Source organism: Coturnix japonica, chromosome 1 (genome assembly GCF_001577835.2).
Source record: "Coturnix japonica isolate 7356 chromosome 1, Coturnix japonica 2.1, whole genome shotgun sequence".
In the NCBI taxonomy this organism is placed as follows: Eukaryota; Metazoa; Chordata; class Aves; order Galliformes; family Phasianidae; genus Coturnix; species Coturnix japonica.
The window spans coordinates 98,729,013-98,747,227 of NC_029516.1; the positions used below are offsets into that span (position 1 = coordinate 98,729,013).

At 42.1% G+C, this 18,215-nt stretch overlaps 1 protein-coding gene across 3 annotated transcripts; it reads left to right on the forward strand.

Moving 5' to 3' along the window:
* The first annotated feature begins 8 nt into the window (after nt 1-8).
* NDUFV3 (NADH:ubiquinone oxidoreductase subunit V3) lies at nt 9-6,778 on the forward strand. 3 transcript variants are annotated; one of them, XM_015883357.2, is made up of 4 exons: nt 9-181; nt 322-403; nt 1,957-2,913; nt 6,398-6,778. In XM_015883357.2, the coding sequence occupies exons 1-4, from the start codon at nt 134-136 to the stop codon at nt 6,562-6,564; spliced, it is 1,254 nt and encodes a 417-aa protein (XP_015738843.1). In that variant the 5' UTR covers nt 9-133; the 3' UTR covers nt 6,565-6,778. The 3 variants fall into 3 exon arrangements, with proteins under 3 accessions (XP_015738843.1, XP_015738853.1, XP_015738861.1); XM_015883367.2 differs by having other exon boundaries at nt 2,041-2,913; XM_015883375.2 differs by lacking the exon at nt 1,957-2,913 and having other exon boundaries at nt 29-181.
* The last annotated feature ends 11,437 nt before the right edge of the window (nt 6,779-18,215 follow it).

Sequence of the window (18,215 nt, forward strand, 5' to 3'; positions counted from 1 at the left end):
AATAAATAAATAATTAAATAAATAAATAAATAGATTTTTTAAAAAAGGGGGGAGAGGGGGGAAGAAAAAAGCCAAACAGAAGGTATTGCTGATAGAGGGCAGCACGGGGCTTGAGGAGGAGGAGGACGACAAGATGGCGGCGCCCTCACTGCTGTGGTGCGGGTGGGCGGCTGCCCGCAAGGTGGGGGTCTTACAGCTCTCCCAGCTCCAAAGAACCTCGGCCCGGGACCTCTCCGAGGCACGGAGCGGCCGATCCGGCTGCTCCGTGCCTCGGAGAGGTCCCGGGCGAAGGGCTGAAGGCTTAATGGCTGTGTTTTACAGGCAGTGAGGCCGGAGGTCTGGGGGCTCCGAGGGGCGACGCTGTGCACCCGGCCAGGAGGCTCCGGGACGCCGCCGGTGACCAGTAAGATGCTTCAAAGTTGATTTTCTTGCAGCTTTTTGATTTCAGAAGGTGCCAGGAGGCTTATCTACCTCTGTCAACCACCTGCTTTTCCTGCGTATGGTTATGCTTAGTTTGTGTAAGCTCATGGTTATGAGTAGAAATGTGTCTTTTCCACGTATCCAAATACAATTGATTAAAGTATTTTTCCAGCAACGCTTCCTTGTAATGCTCAAGTTGAATGCTATCTGCATTCTTAATTTCTTAAGACATCTTTAGTACTAATACTTCAGCTTATTCTTAGGCTTTGCTTATATGTCTTTCCTTCGGGCATTCTTGAGTTCTTCCTCAGCAGTTCTTTGAAGACTTCTTTAGCCTGGAGGGATGCTTTCTCAAATATTCAATTATAAAGGCTTCTGTGTTTCACTGTCAGGGAGTCAGATGTCCTTCAAATGTGATTGCCAATTCTCTTGCTTCCCCCATCCTCTTTCCCCACCCTCTACCTTTAGTCCAGCAAATTGCATGTCTGAAATTCTCTGAAAGTATTACCTGAATAGTAAACTGATAGTATATTCTATATTATTTGCATTTATTTTAAGAGCTCTGTTTTTCTATTTTTGGCTTTTAATTAGATGTATCTGTCTCTTCCATGATATTTTTATCTCAATGTTGTTAAAGGCTTGCTTCTATTCAGAGCTACTTACAGGAACTCCTTAGGTCATACAATGTATGTATGCATACATACATTGAGCATTAGGAAGGAGAAAAAACTGCAGTCTACGTTACAGTCCGGTGAAGTAGGTCTGTGCTTCCAAACCATGCATATATATGTATGTGCTTTCAGTCCTTTTTGCCCTCCTGTTTTCTCTAACAAAAACTGTATTTGCTGTTGATCTACTTCTGGAGCCTCTGTGAGGGAGAAGAAACACAGACAGGCTCAAAAGCATCAAAAAGCCTCCTAAGGTTTTTTAATGAAGAGATTTCAAACTAAAATGGGAAGTGGAGATAGGAAAAATAGCATTAAACTGAGATCCAGTTCAGTTGGTAGATCACGCAGTCCTATGAACTAGTAGTGCTTTCATGCATGGCCTGAGTAGCCTCTTGCACTAGTATTAGTTCCTTAGAGTCATCCCTCACTACTGCTTAAAAGACAGTGTTAGCCAACCTCTTGGAATAGTTAGATCTGTTTGCTACGTCTTCTGCTCTGCTGGCCTGCTTCTGGACAAATATGTGAAGATCTCTGCTGACAAGCTGTCTTAGTGTTCACCAGAGATTAGGAGGTGTTTGTAACCATCTCCAGTGATGCAGAATTGAAGCACAGGAAAAAAAGCAACTCTTGCAAGGAACAGAAAGTGTTTCAGCATCGCAGCAGAAGAAACTGTTCAGTGCTAAGTAGCGCTCTAGTTTCTGTAGCTTAAAATGCCTTAGAGCTTTCTGCTTCATGTCTGTGTTTACTTTAATCACTTTGTCATTTGCTTTCTTTACTATAAAGTTAAAATTAAATGGCTCACATCACTCATTAACTGGGATGTATGTATAACAATGTTAATTGTCTTTGTGCCATTCCCTTTATGTAGTGGCACCACAGGGAGGCACCAAGCCACTAGCCACCAAGGCAACAGTTGAATTCCCTAAAACGTTGTCTTCTAACTCTCACCCAGTATCTGCAAAAGAAGGTGGGAGCACACTGAATACTAATCCAAAGGAAGCTTCAAAACCTGATGAAGATCTAAGAGTGTTGATGTCAAGAAAAACTGTGGTTGCATTTCCTCAGCGAGTGATTGTTTCTTCCCTTGAGGAGGCAAGACTCCGTAAAACTGCAGAAGGAGGAGGCATAAGGAAAGAACTGGCTGAAGAGGAAACTTCATCTTCATCCAGCTCAGATTCGGATTCTAGCTCAGATTCCGAAGAAGAAAATGATGATGAGTCAGGAGTTTCCATTAAAACCAGAGTGGAGTTTCCTAGGCGAGACTCCGTCTCTTCTGAGAACATGCTGATAAAGACATCACAGCTGCCAAAAGATGGCTTGCTTCAGAAAGACCACAAAGCATATGTAGCTAAGAAGAAGCCAAGCAAAACGGAAACTGATGTACCTACTGCCAAGCAGGTTGCATTTTCTAAAGCATCAGTCAGTCATGAAACATTAAAATCCAAAGCAAGAGTCCTGAACACAAAATCAGTTCCTAAAGAAGCAAGTCGGCAGAAGCTGGTCTTAGAACCACACTTAAATAAAAAACAAGACTTGACAGATGCCACTCTGAAATCTGATTATGTGGAGGAAAAGTCCTTGGGAGCCCACCCAGCATCTACTCAGCTGAAAGTTCCATCAGCATCTCAGGAAGACAAAAAGCAAAACCTGATATCCAGAAGGGAAGGAAAAAAAGTAAAGGAGACACAGAAATCAGCGGCGGTAGAGGTAGCTCCTCCTATACTAGAAGAGGAGGTTTCTGAAAGCACAGTGTTGGTGATGGGTACAAAGGAAGATACTGTTCAGGAAGCAGGAATCCAAGCTGGAGAAAGCAGCTCCATAGATGGTACACCTTTAATTTGTTTGTCCTATGGTATAGATTCTTCTAGATTAGGGCGTATTGTTTATATATAGTTTCCAAGTCATCTCTCTGATTCTCTGATCCTTATACTGAAGCTAATGACGTAGCAGTGACTTTCTAAAAGATAAATTCTTGTTCACTGCTAATATTTATAAGAAGCTCTGTAGCACTCGGTTTCCAGTTAAGTTGTGAAAGGAAGCTGTCTGCCACTCACTGTATTTGCAGTTTCATAAACCAGTTGTTACTGATAAAAATGAAAGCAAAATTATAAACAAAATGATAGGTTTTGTATGACAGAGCTCATTTTCCTTCTTTTTTTTCTCAGAAAGTTTAGGCAGCTTTCAAATTTCAGTAGACTTCAAGAAATCATAGTGTGATACCAGAGATATGTGTTGATTCTGAGATTGGTAGGTTTTAAGAAAGTCATGTTGAAGTAACATAGAGTTGTCCTCATAGCTTAGTTCTTGTTGAGAAACAGAGATCAGGTGGTGGGGTTTGGTTTTTTTTTGTCTGGTTGAGTTTTTTTGTTACTGTTTTTTGTTAGTTTGTTTTTAGGAAGAAGCATCACACACTCCTTAGCTATGCTTCCCTTTCCAGCTTTGCTTTCTTGGTTGCCTTCAGTCCTGTTAACTTTCCTACTGATTTCATTCTGTGCATTTCAATAGTAAATCCTCCTCCGTCGAGATCTTTTGTGACTTGCCATTCTTGATTTCATACTTCTTTGAATTAAAAAGCAAAAACAAACTTGCTTGAAGCAGAAGCATAATAATTATGAAGCTGTAATGATAGCATCCTTCCAGTGATCCTTGAAGAAGAGGGTCTTGGTGGACAGCAAGTTAAACATGAGCCAACAGTGTGCCCTTGTACCTAAGACCAGCAGTATTCTATGCTGCATTAGGATGAGTGTTGCAAGCAGGTAGAGGGGGATGATTCTTTTTGCTCATCACTGGTGCAGCCGCACCATGAATTCTGGGTTTCCAGTTCTGGGCTTCTCGTCACATGAGGCATAAAGAGATTCAAGTATGAGTAGGAGAGGGAGGACTTGGTCCTGAAATGTGCTCAGGATTCCTAGTGAAGCTTACAGCACCTCATAGATCTATTGAAACAGCTTTCACTACCCTGACACTGTAAATCCAGGGTAAGATTAAGCCTGCGTGACAAACTTTTCCTGTGGGTGTATGTAACAGCCATGTCTCAGATCTCTCATCCGCATAACCACACCAGCAAAACCTTTGGGGTAGACCAAAAGACCACTGAGAAAATCGCTTTGCTTTTGAGCTCCTCTTGCTGGTGGTAATTGTGAGAGCAGAAAATTTTCTCCTAGCTTTGTGCTGGGTCCCCACTAGAGGACACTGCTGCTGTGGCTGTGTGGGAGGCAGGGGCTAGTACAGGTGAATTAACACACTTTACAAATGGTGAAACATCTTTGGGTGTCAGGGAGTAGCAGAGTAAAACCTAACTACACTGTTCAACAGCATTACTGCTGTCTTTCGGGTATGTTCTCTCTTCTTTTTGAGGTCTTTGGAAGCAGCTACTGCTGTTTATTGTTCACAGTTAATGATTCCTCTTATAGTCTATAATTCTGTCCCATTCCTATATTCTTTCACTCATCTGCATAGTCTGCAGCAAGCATACAGAAGATGCAATAGTTTTAGTAGGTTCTAATGTAATAGTTTTTCTCATTAGAAACCTAGATGTTGAGCTATCATCCAATTGGTAGAACAGATATGCTGTGCAGTCAGCAAAAAACTGCTGACTTCAGCTGCTCAATAAGAAGCAAAATAGTAGCATGGTAACTCAGAAATATCCCCCTGATTCATTTCAGAAGGACTTCCTGACAAATCCTTGCTCTTAAAGAGAGAAGGCATAGAAGAAGTCTGAAGTGCAAGGAGGATGAAGTCAGAGATAATTTTTTTCCTTTGAAAAGCCAAGTACAGTGTATTTGGGCAGGGAAAGTGAGACTCCATCTGCTTTTCTTCCTGAGCATCTGTCTCTTAATTTGGAACAACTGTCTGTTTCAGGTTGAATGTGCACTTCCCTATGCCTCCTTGTTCTTGGGGCTATTTGCAGCGAAGACCATATCATCTGGCTTTTATATGTGTACCGGTGTCTCCTGAGCAGCAGGGATAGGGGTATTTCTTTTCATAGGCTGTGCATTGCTTTGCTGAAACCGTGGCTTACTGCATGGCATTTGATACGCAAGCCATGCTAAATTTTATGTATACACACTCTTAAACCAGTAGCGTTGCGTTGCAATAATTGTGTCATAATTAAAGGGAAATTCTGGTTCTCAATTGCTCGAGTTCTTGTATTTTTATTGTAGGCTGTTGCATTATAAAAAGAAGCTTAATATGGTCTAACATAAACCACTACATGCAAATTTATACGAGGAAGCTTTTCACTAGATTATGCTTAATGTCTTTCCTATTGCTATAACTCTGGGCATGTGAGAATAAATTAATATTGGAAATAAAGCTTTATTTCTTGTAATTTCCTTGGTTGTAAAATCAGCCCGTACCAGGATGCTTTTATGTAAATAGTACTGCCTAAATTTGCATAATATTTTAAAAGTGAAAGAATTAATGTTGGTTTTAATGTGAAATGAAGAGTTCTGAACAACACTATTAGATTGTTCTTTTAGGAAGAAGAGCTGATTGCAAGTTTAGAAAGATTCTAACACAATTAGGTTTTTTTTTCTGAAAGAAAGAAAATGTGTATCAAAACCACTTAATATATTATTGTTTGTATAACCATATTTGAAATTAAACTGTGAAGGTATCAATAATTCAATCACTTTCCCCATGGGAAAAAATCAGCCTATAAAGTAGTTCTAAGAGCTGTATCTCACAGTCTGACATGATGATATATCATTTGCACTGCTTCTTTGCCTCTTCTGACTTGTTAAGAATGTCACCTACTGTTCTGGCTGAAGTGAGAACCAAGGCGAGCCAGGAAGTGTAGGCATATGTCTTCCAAATACAAATAAGCTGTTCTGCCCAGTTCTCCCCCAGCATTAGGTGCTAGTTTGGATTTGAAAACCTGTGCTTTATTAGATGGCTTGTACAGATTCCTGTTCTCTTGCTGCATCCTAATGTGCTTCTTTAGGATCAGACAAGGTACCTGCAAAACCTCAACTTATCCTTTTGTTATAGTTGCTGACTTTTTTTTTTTTTTTAATTAATTTTATTTTATTTTAATATTGCCTTGACCATCATAGAATGGCCTGGGTTGAAAAGAACCACAATGCTTATCTAGTTTCAACCCCCCTGCTATGTGCAGGGTCACCACCCACCAGCCCAGGCTGCCCAGAGCCACATCCAGCCTGGCCTTGAATGCCTCCAGGGATGGGGCATCCACAGCCTCCTTGGGCAGCCTGTTCCAGTGCATCACCACCCTTTTGATGAGGGATCTGAATGTTGCCTTCTCTTGTTGTATCCCTGTAGTCACCAGTTATTCTTTGTTTTCACAGAGGCTACGGCAGCTGCTCAGCCTGCTCCAGAAGAATTTGATAATTCTACCTACAAGAACCTCCAGCACCATGAATATAATATCTATACCTTTGTTGATTATTATGTGGTTCTCTCAAAATTCAGGCAGCCGCAGCCATCTTCTGGAAGACCATCACCAAGACACTGAAAGAACTACAGTTAAATGCACAAGCAGAATGATGAATTCTTCTATTTAGCTCTCATGTATCATCTGTTATGAATCAATAAATGCACGATAGGTAATGCTTGAGCTTTTGAGCAGTTTTTAGTTCTTGGAGTCCCTCACTTCTTGATTTTTATGATCAAGCTACAGGTCAATTAATCATCAGCAAATAAAAACAGGCTTTTTATCTCTCAGCATATGTGCAGTATAAGAGTGTCCTGACTTTCCCATGTCTCCAGAATTTTAATATTGACCAAGTAGTGTGTCAAGGGAAGTAATCACTTCTGTGATGTGTCTGTTCAGTGTGTGCTGTGATTTTCACATGGTTTTAGCAGGTATTGTCGGAGATGCTCAGGGCCAGGTAGGAAGGGGAGGGGACCTGGGCAGCCTGAGCTGGTGAGGGGCAGCCCTGCCCATGGCAAAGGGGCTGGAGCTGGTTGGGCTTTAAGGTCCATTTCTACCCAAATGATTCTGTGATCTCCATAATGCGATGGGCTATTTGCCTTGAACACAAATGTTTTCCGATTTAGAGGTTGCACTTACTCTGGTTTTGGATAAAAAAATAATTGGCTAAAATGTAACCTACTGTTCTGCTGAGTGTGCTAGTGTCCAGGTTCTGTAGTAGCTAAAGCCAATTAAAGTGTATAAAAACTTCAGTGAGCAGCTACTACTGAATTATACCACGTTGATTGAACTTTGAGAAGTAACACATTTCTACGAGTTATATTTGCATGCTATTTAAATGTGACCAAAACCGCATTAAGGAAAAAAAAAAACATCTATTATTATTTTTTTCACTTGGACTGTTTCTGTTCCCACTTTTTTTTTACCACAATCAAAATGAATGTGGTTGTGTCCAGCTCCTCTCTTGCTCTGCAGAAAATGTGAGAAATGAAGCACTTCTCAATCTGTATTATCAGCAGTTACAGTTGGTCTCAGTGAATTTTGTATTTCCATCCTATTAGTAACAGTCTTCTACCCTCTGGGAAAACTGCCTTGATGACCACCAGCTGTTGTGGGTTTGGTTCCATTTTGGTTTCTTGTTCATTTCATTTTTCGGTGTTAATTGGTCTTTGTGCTGTTGTACTTGCAATAGCTGCGGTGTTTTCGATCACCTGTCTGTATTCTTTCAAGCAGCAGAATATGCAAGATCAAAGGGAACAGGGAGTCAGCTTTAGTAGTCTATCTGGATACTGGACACAAACCCCTGGGTGCAATTACTAGAACAGCTATTTTGTACTCTGTCTTGGCAAAAAAATGTGGTAAGAAGGGTCAAGAGTCCTACATCAATCTGCTGTTTAGATTTTTTAAGTCAGAAACCTCTGGCGAGCAATTTTATTGTCCTGTAAAAATTAAAAAGCATATTTCTGACTCTTAGCTATGAAATTCTAAATCAGCAAACACATAAATCCACACGCTTAGTAACAGAGAGCGGAAAGTCACTTTGAGCCTCTGACTACAGAGTGTGCTGTAGTTGGGAAAGAAATTTGCTGCTAACATTAAAAAGATGAATAAGGAAATGGGTCTTCAGAATGAGCTCTCGGACACTTCCCTTATTAAGTGCCCTCTGGAGGGCCACTGTAAAGCTGCTGTGTTTTGTCGTTAGCTGAAACTCAACATCGTATGTGGTTTAGTCTGTGCTGGGGCGTAAATGTGTTCCCAGTTGCTTATTTTATGATGAGGAGGCTGCAAGATGTTGGAACCTAAGCAGCAGAAGTAAAAATTAAATGGTGTCCATTAATATGCTTATGTGTTTGTTAAGCCTGCTCACGGTGGCTGTGATCGTGAGCTGTTTGGAATTAGAATTACTCACCTAATGCACTTTTTATTTCTAAGGAGGGTTGGTGTTACAAACACTGAGTTAATCAGCTAAGGAGGAGTGGGTTGAAACTGAAGTGTGTTGTATTCGCTCAATTCGAAAGTTCTTCTGAGGTGGATTTGAAGCAGTATTTTAACGTGTATCCACACGAGGCCTTTTTGCTACCTTTTTCCAACGATTACAGAGAAAAAATAACATTGAATGCCCTTTGTGTAATCCTATTTGAGTGCCTTGTGGTGTTATCTTCATGCACCTCTAAAATCAAGCTGGAAGGTCAAGCAACTTCCTAATTCTAGTACATTTGGTATGTGTCTACAAGGAAACAAGGAAGGAAAATAATGTAAGTAAGGGCACAACGCAGACTTTTTCCCACTGTTGTATCCCAGACTTCAAAGAAAAATGCTTCATTTTTTGGTTGTTGACTGTTATCTGATGTTATTGTGTTTGAGTCATATGCTAACATTTAAATTTCAAGCAGGATGTGATACAATATGCTCGTATTCTGTGATGTTATGATGATGAATAACTGCCTTGCTCTGCTACGCACTTGTCAGATACAGTCAGGAAACTTGTTTTAAAGAATGCAGAGTCCGGGATACCAACATAATTCCTGGAAACCCTCAAATGTGAAAGAAAGAAATCAAGTCACAGCTTGGGTTTTGTGAAAATCAGTTCTGTAGATCCAGCATAGAGTTCAGAAGTAGGGTTTTCAGTAGGAGGTAGAGTGTCATTGTGGGAGTACATGAAAATATGGGATGTGGGATTTGCTGATTTCTCATTGAAGAAGGTGAAACTCCCGCTTCCTTTGTTGAAGGGAGCGGCTTTCAAACTTCAAGTCATTTGAAGCTTTTCTCATTTTAGCAAATGAGTTCCTTGCCAACAAGATTGCTTTCAGTGGTTCCCTTGCATGTAGATCTTAAACAGTGAAATTGGGCTCAGGTGAGACTTTGTGACCTTGAGGTATTTGGGAAGAAGAATAGGGGAAGCAGCTCTAATTCATGAGTTGACTATTCCCCTACTGAAAGGGAGGAAGTAGAAAGCATGCTCACAGTATCCTAAAGGATTGGCACATTTGGGATAGAAAACAATGTGTTTACACCCAGTTAGGGACAGACATGGGTTTAAATGTCTGTTCATAATTATAAAGTATCCCACAAGCTTTGGGTCAGTGTAAGGGGTCAATAGATCAGCTCCCAAAATTTATTTTGGGCTTGTCTGTGCTCTCAGCAATTGTTTTTAATGTGATTCAGTAAATCTGAAGCCTTGAAGAATGCAACCTATAGGCTACGTGTTAATTCCTAATGCTCACAGAACCCACACCAGGTATCATAGTGAAAAGTAATGCCTGAAATTCACAGCAGTAGTCTCTTTTTTTCTTTTCCAGTCTGACATTCATTTCAAATGGCAGTATCCCTTTCCATGCATGGGGGAGATGGATATACTTTGTTTGTAATGATAGTGACTGTCCAGCAATGGAGAGGGAATGTGCAAAGCACAGTGCAACTCATAGTGGGTAAATGCCAAGGGCTTGTATCAAAGAAGAGAGCAATAGTTACTTTTCCCTGGAGGTTTGGAAAGGGTCTTGAGGGAGCCACCTCTTGGAGCTTTCATTTCTTGTTTTCATTCACTCCTTTATCCTAAAAGCATCTCCTATGTTTAATTTAGTTTAATACTAGACTAAACCATTCTAATCTGTTGGCACTTCCCAAACTCTCCTGGAGTGTCCTTAAAAAGGACGTATATTCTGTTGTGTTAGGACGGGAAGAAATGTAAAGAGAGCAGGAAAGAAATTCAGGATACAGAAAAGAAAAGGCTAATGTAGGAACTGAGGGCAAGGGCGGTCCCTGTGACTCAGGTGTTGGACTTGCTCTGGATTCATTTGTGAGGCCTTTGGCTGCCTGCGCAGCCTTTGGCAAGTTGCACCATTTCTTGGATTCTCAGCTTTGTTTTACAGGTGTGGAGTTAGTGGTCCCAGCTTTCTCTTTGTATCTCACATCTATTTACAGGGCGACACAGACTGGAAACTAGTGAAAAAAAAAAGAAGACCTTTTTCTTGCATATTCTATGTCGAGCATGCATATTGTTTAAAAACTCTGATCTTATTCAGGTCCTTCTGGGAGATGTGATAATTATTAACCCCACAACAAGAGAACATTTCAGATACTCTGCACAGAAATTCCAGCAAGATTGAAATTGCATTCAGGCAATGGCAGGGCAGTTTAGATACAAAAAAAAAAAAAAAAAAAAAAACCAAAAAAAACCCACCAAAAAAAGGCTTTACAACTGTTCCAAATACAACTTCCTTATAGTGGAAGACTGTTAACAGACAGGAAAAATTGGGGAGGTATCCAAAACCAGCAATCCACCCTGGTGAGAAATCCAGCTGCTGGGAAGTGGAATGGTGCTGGAATTCATACCGGGTTGTTGTCTCTGGACACCAGTCAATGGCCTCCATCTTCTGTATCACCCTCCCATTAGCAATGAGGATTCAGTAGTTTTAAACTCTTTTTCTTGGTGGCTGGGGAAGGAGAAGGATTTTTTTCTCTCAAATCCCGAAGAACCTTTCCAAAGCTGTTATCCCGGAGGAACACCGCTGCTCTGCTCCGCTCCTGAAGATGCTGTGGGGCAGAAGTGAATTCACAAGCTGGCTGCTTACTGCTGGGCCCTCTGCATCTTCGTAGCCTCCTTACACTGTGAGGAACTCCAGGATTTACCTTGAGGACCAACTGGTGCTGGGGAAGAAACATGTTTGGGAAGCTCAAGAGAGACACCCCATCACCTCTGCAAGTTTGAGGCAACCGTAAGAAAAAAAAAAAAAAACAAAAACAAAATAACAAGAACTACAGAAAAAAAATTAATTCTTTGGGAATTCTTTTCCTTGATGCTAGTATTACTTTTACGACTGTGGGGTGGGTTTTTATTTTGAGATTTTCCATACAGCCTCAAGGAATGGGGCAGCTATTTTTCTGGATGTTAAGATTTCAGGTAACAACTGCACGGCTCCAGCTGCTCAGGCCTCAGGCTTTCTGCTATTTACCAGTTTATGCGTGCTAATGTTCAGAGACCTGGCAGCGCATCAAGCGACTGAACGCGAGTGCTGGGCTTCCTCTTGCCCTTTGGCTCTGCAGCAGCCGTGCTGCTGGCCCTACTGCTCCACTGCCCTCTACCACGATGCAGGACCAGCCTCAGAAGCACTGAGGAGGCAGCTGGCTCAGAAAGGCATCCCTGTGTCACGTCACACTCGGTAAGTGATCGCTGCTGTCAGAAGAAGCAGGGTTTCCCCTTTGTGTTATAATTGGGACAGAGGTATTGTGCAAACTGACCACAGGGATTCTGCTGTATCAGCAGGCAAAGCTTCCCACTCATCATTGGCGAGGTGATTTTTCAACTCACACCATAAACCTTAAAAAAGATCTCTGCTGGATGCCTTTTGAAACCCCTTTAAATGAATTGCTTGCAACCTTGTTAGGTTCTCTTTTTTTCTTTCATTTTTTTCATGTTTATATTGTTCAGATGTAAATATTAAAACCAGCACAAGCCATAAAGATGAGTTGCCAGTAAAATAGTTTGGCCTCTGACTGTGCAGAGGAAGCAGACTTAGTCAAGAAAATATTTTCTGAAAGTCACCTTTCTAATCACGAGACTGCCCTAATAACTGCTTCTTATTTAAAATCTGTGCTATTTTCTGTCTTACACATTGAACTTAGCGTGGAAGTGCAAGTTAATCAGCACTCTGCTTCCTCAGTGATACTGGTATTATGAAGGGTACCAACCTGATTGATGAAACACAGAGTAAAAGTGAATGGAAAGCATCAGGGAGGTATTTCTGAGGCTCCAAAAAGGGTTTGCGAGCAATAGATGATGAACTAACATGAAATAGTACTTATAAGTATACGGGATGCTGGTAAAATTCTGGCTCTGAATGAATCAATGGAAAAATTCAGATAGACTCCTGTAATGCCAGACTTTTGCCTTGTCTCTTTAAAACTCTTATGGTGAAACTCACAGGGAGGTATTTCTTGCCCAGTTTGCATTTTGTAAAAGTATACACACGTCGAAGACTCACTGGTAGGGGATCACGTATGGGATTCTATCCTTGAAGTCGCTAAGCCGGTGAGTGTATTTTGCACCTATTTATGTTGAGCGTGCTCAGCAACTTGCACGAGGAATGTCGCGTCCTGAAGGGCTGACTTCATAATTTGCAGCTGTGTATATATTTCCTTCATGCAACCACGCTTGTGTTTCTTTATTATCATTGTTATTTCAAAGGTTTCGAAAGCTTTCACATCTCCTGCTTCTCTTTCCTTAAGTCCCGCTACCCCGTCTTCCACATTCTGACTTGTTAGATTTCAAGTCTTGGCTATGGCGTTGAGGATCAGGTTGCCGGCTGGCGACATCTGGATAGGTTTGAGATCCGCACATATCAAACTCAAATCTCTTAGTTATACATTGATGTTTTCATTCCTCCTATCTGTCTCTCATCATTGTATATCATCCGTATTTGTACGAGTCTATACAGTCTCATATTATTGTTAGAAAAATGCTTTCCTTGTGCACAGTATGGGGGTGGGGTTTTGTAGCTTTGCATTTGTTTTCTTTCTTTCTTTCCATCATCCCATTTTGTGTTTAAATAGGCAAAGTAAGTTAAGTAATGTGTACGTGGGGACTACTCCACCATGGTACAGAGCTTTAAGTATCTCTGTTAACACTTGCTGCAGCCAAAGAAGTTTACAGCATGCAGAGGGAAAAGGTTATTGTTAGTGTAACTGAATAAGTATTAGGGTTAATATATAATGTATAGGTCTATGTAATGGATAGTTTTTATTCATCATAAAATGTTCAAATGACTTGCAGATGTATGACTGCTGCAGCTGTTGCAGACCTTGTAATGGCATTAGGCTCTGACTCAGAGAGCAGCCTGTTTGCCAAGAGGTTCTGGCAGCGGCTGCAGTTGTGATATTCCCATTGAAAAAAGTATTGTCAGCAGTGGAGATGGTGATATAAAACCAAACTGGGGTACGAGGAAAGGGTGAGCTTCGGTCTAGGTGTGATGGGGAAGTGAGGAATCTGAAAGTCTGTTGTTTCTATGTGTTTAATTATACCAGTAGTGTCCAGCCACTACACTGGCTACTAGGGCAGCAGCTAGAATTTATAGTCACTACAGGTTGTGGCCACATGCAGCTTATGTTACACTAACTGGAGGGGAAGCAGCAAAGCTTTGATAATCTAAAACGTTGTTCCCAAAGAACATTTTAAGAGGAGAAAGAGTCCTATGGATGCATACATTACTGCAAAGTAGTACTGAGAAAATAAACAGAGAAGGAAAAAAATTGCATGTTTTGTGCTTGTTTTCATAGGTCTGATTGGAATAAAGAAAATAATGAAGATTGACATCAGAAATAGGCACATATTTTATATGTGGGATGTCATACTGAAATAAAGATGCTGGTCTGATCCAGCTTTTTGAGTCCTGCACAGCTGGAAAAGCAGAAGCATGCTCACTTTTAGAAGGCAGTGCAGAGCAAAAGCAGAGCTTTCAAGGTGCAGTGATAACACTCCCGAAGTAGGATTGAGAAAAGCAAGCCCTATTTAAAGCTGAGCTGTGATTCTCTGAAATTACGAGTCACCTATCCATGCAGACTGTATTTCATCACTTCTTTTTCTGATGATTTAAACTACCGATGGTGTGTACTGCGTAAATAAGGAATGCACTCCTGCTTTCCACCACCAGGTACAATCTTGTAAACAGTATTTCTGGCAATATTTGTAATGCCTCTGCTAATTCCTAGTGTGTTCTTTCTGACACTGTTCAATGACACATCTTTGATAAATATGCAGAATATTATAAAAGTGATTAAATGAACTTCACTTACTACATTAAAAAAAATAATCATCATCCAACCTTTGTGTTTTACATGAGTAAAAGGGAATTAATTGCTAATAGCTTGATGTTCCCTATATAAGACTGAAAAAGTCAGGCAGCATGACTGTGTAGGCTATTGGTTGGTGTGAGGAGATAAGAGCTAGCTCTTCCCTCTTCCCCTGTTAGAGTGCTGCTATCTGGGCCAGCATAATTCATCAAATCATTCATCAACCTTTTCCTCTAGTCTGCTGGAGAACTTTACTGGGATCTGGTCAGTGGGAAGCCATGTGCAGCAGCACTGGGCTGCCAAAAACTTCACTCTGCCTTAGGGGCTGGGGATTGTTACAACCCTCAGATCCTTTCTAAGTGAATGATGTGAATCACAGAATCATACGGGTTGGAAGGAACCTCTGGAGATCATCTAGCCCAGCCTCCTGCTAAAGCAGGTTCCCTACAGTAGGTTGCAAAACTTTCCAGTGTATGCAGGGTTGGATTTGGCTTGGGTATGGGATGGGAGAGTGGGCAGGGCTAATTTTATTTCTGGTCCAGTGCTGGATCAGATCTGCTTAAATAGTCCTACAGAGCATTGCTCCGTAATCATCTGATTTGGTCAGTAAATATTGTGTGCAATGAGGAAGAATTTCAGTACCAGATGAGTGGAGCTCCTGGCCCTATAGCCATGTTATGGGGCATACGGTCTGCAAATCTGTGGGATTTCATGCCCCCCTTCTGTGGGCTACAGTTTGGAGGACTCTTGCTGTGAGTCTGTACCTGCTCTGTGAAATAAGCTGGGATGCCACTGCCCTGCAGCCTCTATTCATGCCTCTGTGGATCCAAGAGGTTGGTCAGTGTGTGGAACTGTGGTAGCAGGCCTCTCAGGATGTGCCCCTGTAGCAGAAAGCAGCCCTGTGCTGCAAGCGCCCAGCTCGGATCTGAGTGGGACAGTACTTCTCAAAGAGCAGACCTTGGCAGGGATACAGGCACAGATTCCAGAAACGGTACTTCCTGGCTAGCACAGCACTCGGTCTCCAGCTGACTTGCCTCACCACTCAGCCCACCAGCTGGCCTGGGCACAGTATGGGGCTGGTATCACTTCTGCTGCTTCCAGAGCCACAGCTATTTCATGCAGAGCTGGTGTAGGGATCTCTGAGCCTTATTGCTCCACAAGCTGTTGATACATCCTTTGTTTCCTGGAATGTCTTCTCACTAAGAAAGTTTGGAAAAAATGTCCAGAGCTTCCTGTATCTCCTCTTGTGAAGAAGGGCAGGCTTAGGAGGCTAACTCCTGGCTGGCAAGAGGAACTGCAGTCATAGAATCATTAAGGTTGGAAAAGGCCACTAAGAGCACCCAGTCCATCCATCAGCCTACTCCCACCATGCCCACTGCCCACATCCCTCAGTGCCACATCCACACGGCTCCTGAACACCTCCAGGGATGGTGACTGCACCACCTTCCTGGGCAGCCTGTGCCACTGCTTCACTGCTCTTACTGAGAAGAAATGTTTCCTAACATCCAACCTGAACCTGCCCTGGCACAACTTAAGGCCATTACCTCTCATCCTATCACTATTACCTGGGAGAAGAGGCCAGACCCCACCTTGCCACAATCTCCTTTTAGGTGGTTGTAGAGAGCAGTTAGGTTTCTCCTGAGCTTCCTCTCTCCAGACCAAACAACCCCAATTCCCTCAGCAGCTCCTCATCAGACTTGTGCTTCAGACTCTTCACAGTTCATGCCCTTCTCTGAACATGCTCCAGGGCCACATCGTCATTCTTGTAGTGAGGGGCCCAAAACTGAACACAGCACTCAAGATGTGCTCACCAGTGCCAAATACAGGGAGATGATCACCTCTCTAGTCCTGCTGGCACCACTATTTTTGATACAAGCCAGGATGGCATAGGCCCTCTTGTGGGTTCAAACAAGGGCACAAAGCCATTAGTGGTAGAGAAGTCTGCCTGTGTCCATTAAATATGATAGTCTGATTGCAATTTGTGGTTCAGAAAGGTGCTAAGCTTCTGATCCCTGGGAACAACAAGACACAAGAGGAAGCCTCAGCCAATTGTTTCTCACCAAGCACTGACAACTGACCACAGTTGGACTCAGTGTGGAGGAAGAGCAGGACGACATCAGTGCAAGTGCTTGCTAACCCAGTCCTCGTGGACCAGATAATGGGACTGCTCCAAAGAGGCCCCATGTGGCAGTAGCAGCATGTGTCCCACCTGGCATGGCTCTGCGGCCTGCTGTGAGTACCATGGTGTGGACTAGCAGAGGAGGGTCTGTCTGCTTTCAGCCCAGGGGCAGGTGTGTGCAACAGCTTCCAAAAATCAATCTGTGGCAGAGCAGGGAAGGGGAATGTTTGTGGAACACTTCTGTCCTTGGCATTTCCTATCTGCTTTTCGGTCAGTGCAGATGTTTGTGAAGCTCAGCTTTTCTTCTGCTTTGTGCTCGGAGCTCAGGTATCTGGTTAGACAGTGGCATTAGGCAGCAAGACACCTAATCCTCACCAAAGGCCAACTAATCCTCTCAACTGAATGGCCTTCTGCTCCTTCAGACGCTCTGTCTTTATATACATACATACACACACACACACACACATATATATATATATATATATGTCTTTATATATATATATATATATATATTTTTTTTCTCTCTATTATTTACTAAGCAATTGATTTCTTTCCTCTTCCACTTGCAAAACAGTGTCAAGAGCAAGCTGGCTGGCTGGCTGGCCATTCCCATTCCCCACTGCTAACACCTCTCGGTTCTCCTAGGCTCCAGAATGCAGAAACCCATAAAAGCAGCTGGAAGTAAATGAGTAATGGAGAGGAAAGACAGGTCTCTACGGACTAAAGAAAGTGCTCTGTAGACCACTGTTTGAAAACCTCTCATTAATGCTTCCTGGTTATTTTTTCTGCATTTCACTTTGCTGAATCCAAATCCTGCTCAAGCCAGTGGGAATTGTTCCACTGACTTCTGTCAGAGTTGGATCTAGCCCCTGGTCTGGAAGGTAAAACTAGTCTCACTGGTTTTCTTTTATTTCAGTTGGTTTTCACTCTGCTTCTCAACTCCCAGAGTAATGTGAATGCATTCCCTGCCCTCCACAGTGGGACTCATACCAAATGTTCTCTTTTCACATTTTTCTTAAGGACGTGTATCATCAGTTCCACATCAGTCCTTTGGATTTTGCTTTTCTGTTCTTTTTTTTCTGCTTTTGGGGGTATTTTTTGTTTCGTTGGTTTTTGTCCCCCCCGTGCCCTGAACCCTTTTCATAAATGGAAAAAGGTCTTTTTGAGTGTAACACATTTGGGAAGAAACTTTGCAGTCCGGCGATGATGAGATGCTGTCAACTTTTGGCATCGTTAAAAGCAGTCCCTTTGCCCTCAGAAGGTAATCTGTTCATAGCATCTCAAGTGGAAAAAAAGATATGCTGCATGGTGAGAGATGTTTGTTCCATCACCATGGAACCCCTGGTGCAATTCCCAGAGCAAAGCATTGCTTGAGGGGTGGCAATAGTGTTTTTCTACACCTCGATTCATTCTTCAGCTTTTAAGCATATGCCGTACTTCAGCAATAAGCTCTTTTTCTTAAAATAGCATTGTGTGCAAATTAACATCGCTGATAGCAGAAAGTGAACGGAGTAGAGCATGGCACTACAGAACGTACAGAAGGGAGCATTATCTTAGAGAGCTTTGGGGTTTTATCCTCCAGATCGCCTCAAATTCTTTCCAAGCAACGTGTTAGATATTGGTAATGCAGTGACTCAACCATATAAACAGATGGAGTGAGTAGTATGAAGCCAGTGATTCAGTTAATGTACAGATCTGGAAACTCAGATTAGATTTAAGAAGAGGATAAATGTTTTATCACTTATCCCTTTTTGAAGGAAGCAGAAGGGAAACATCACACAATAACTCCTAAAGGGACGGACGGCATCATGATCCCGACACAGAAACT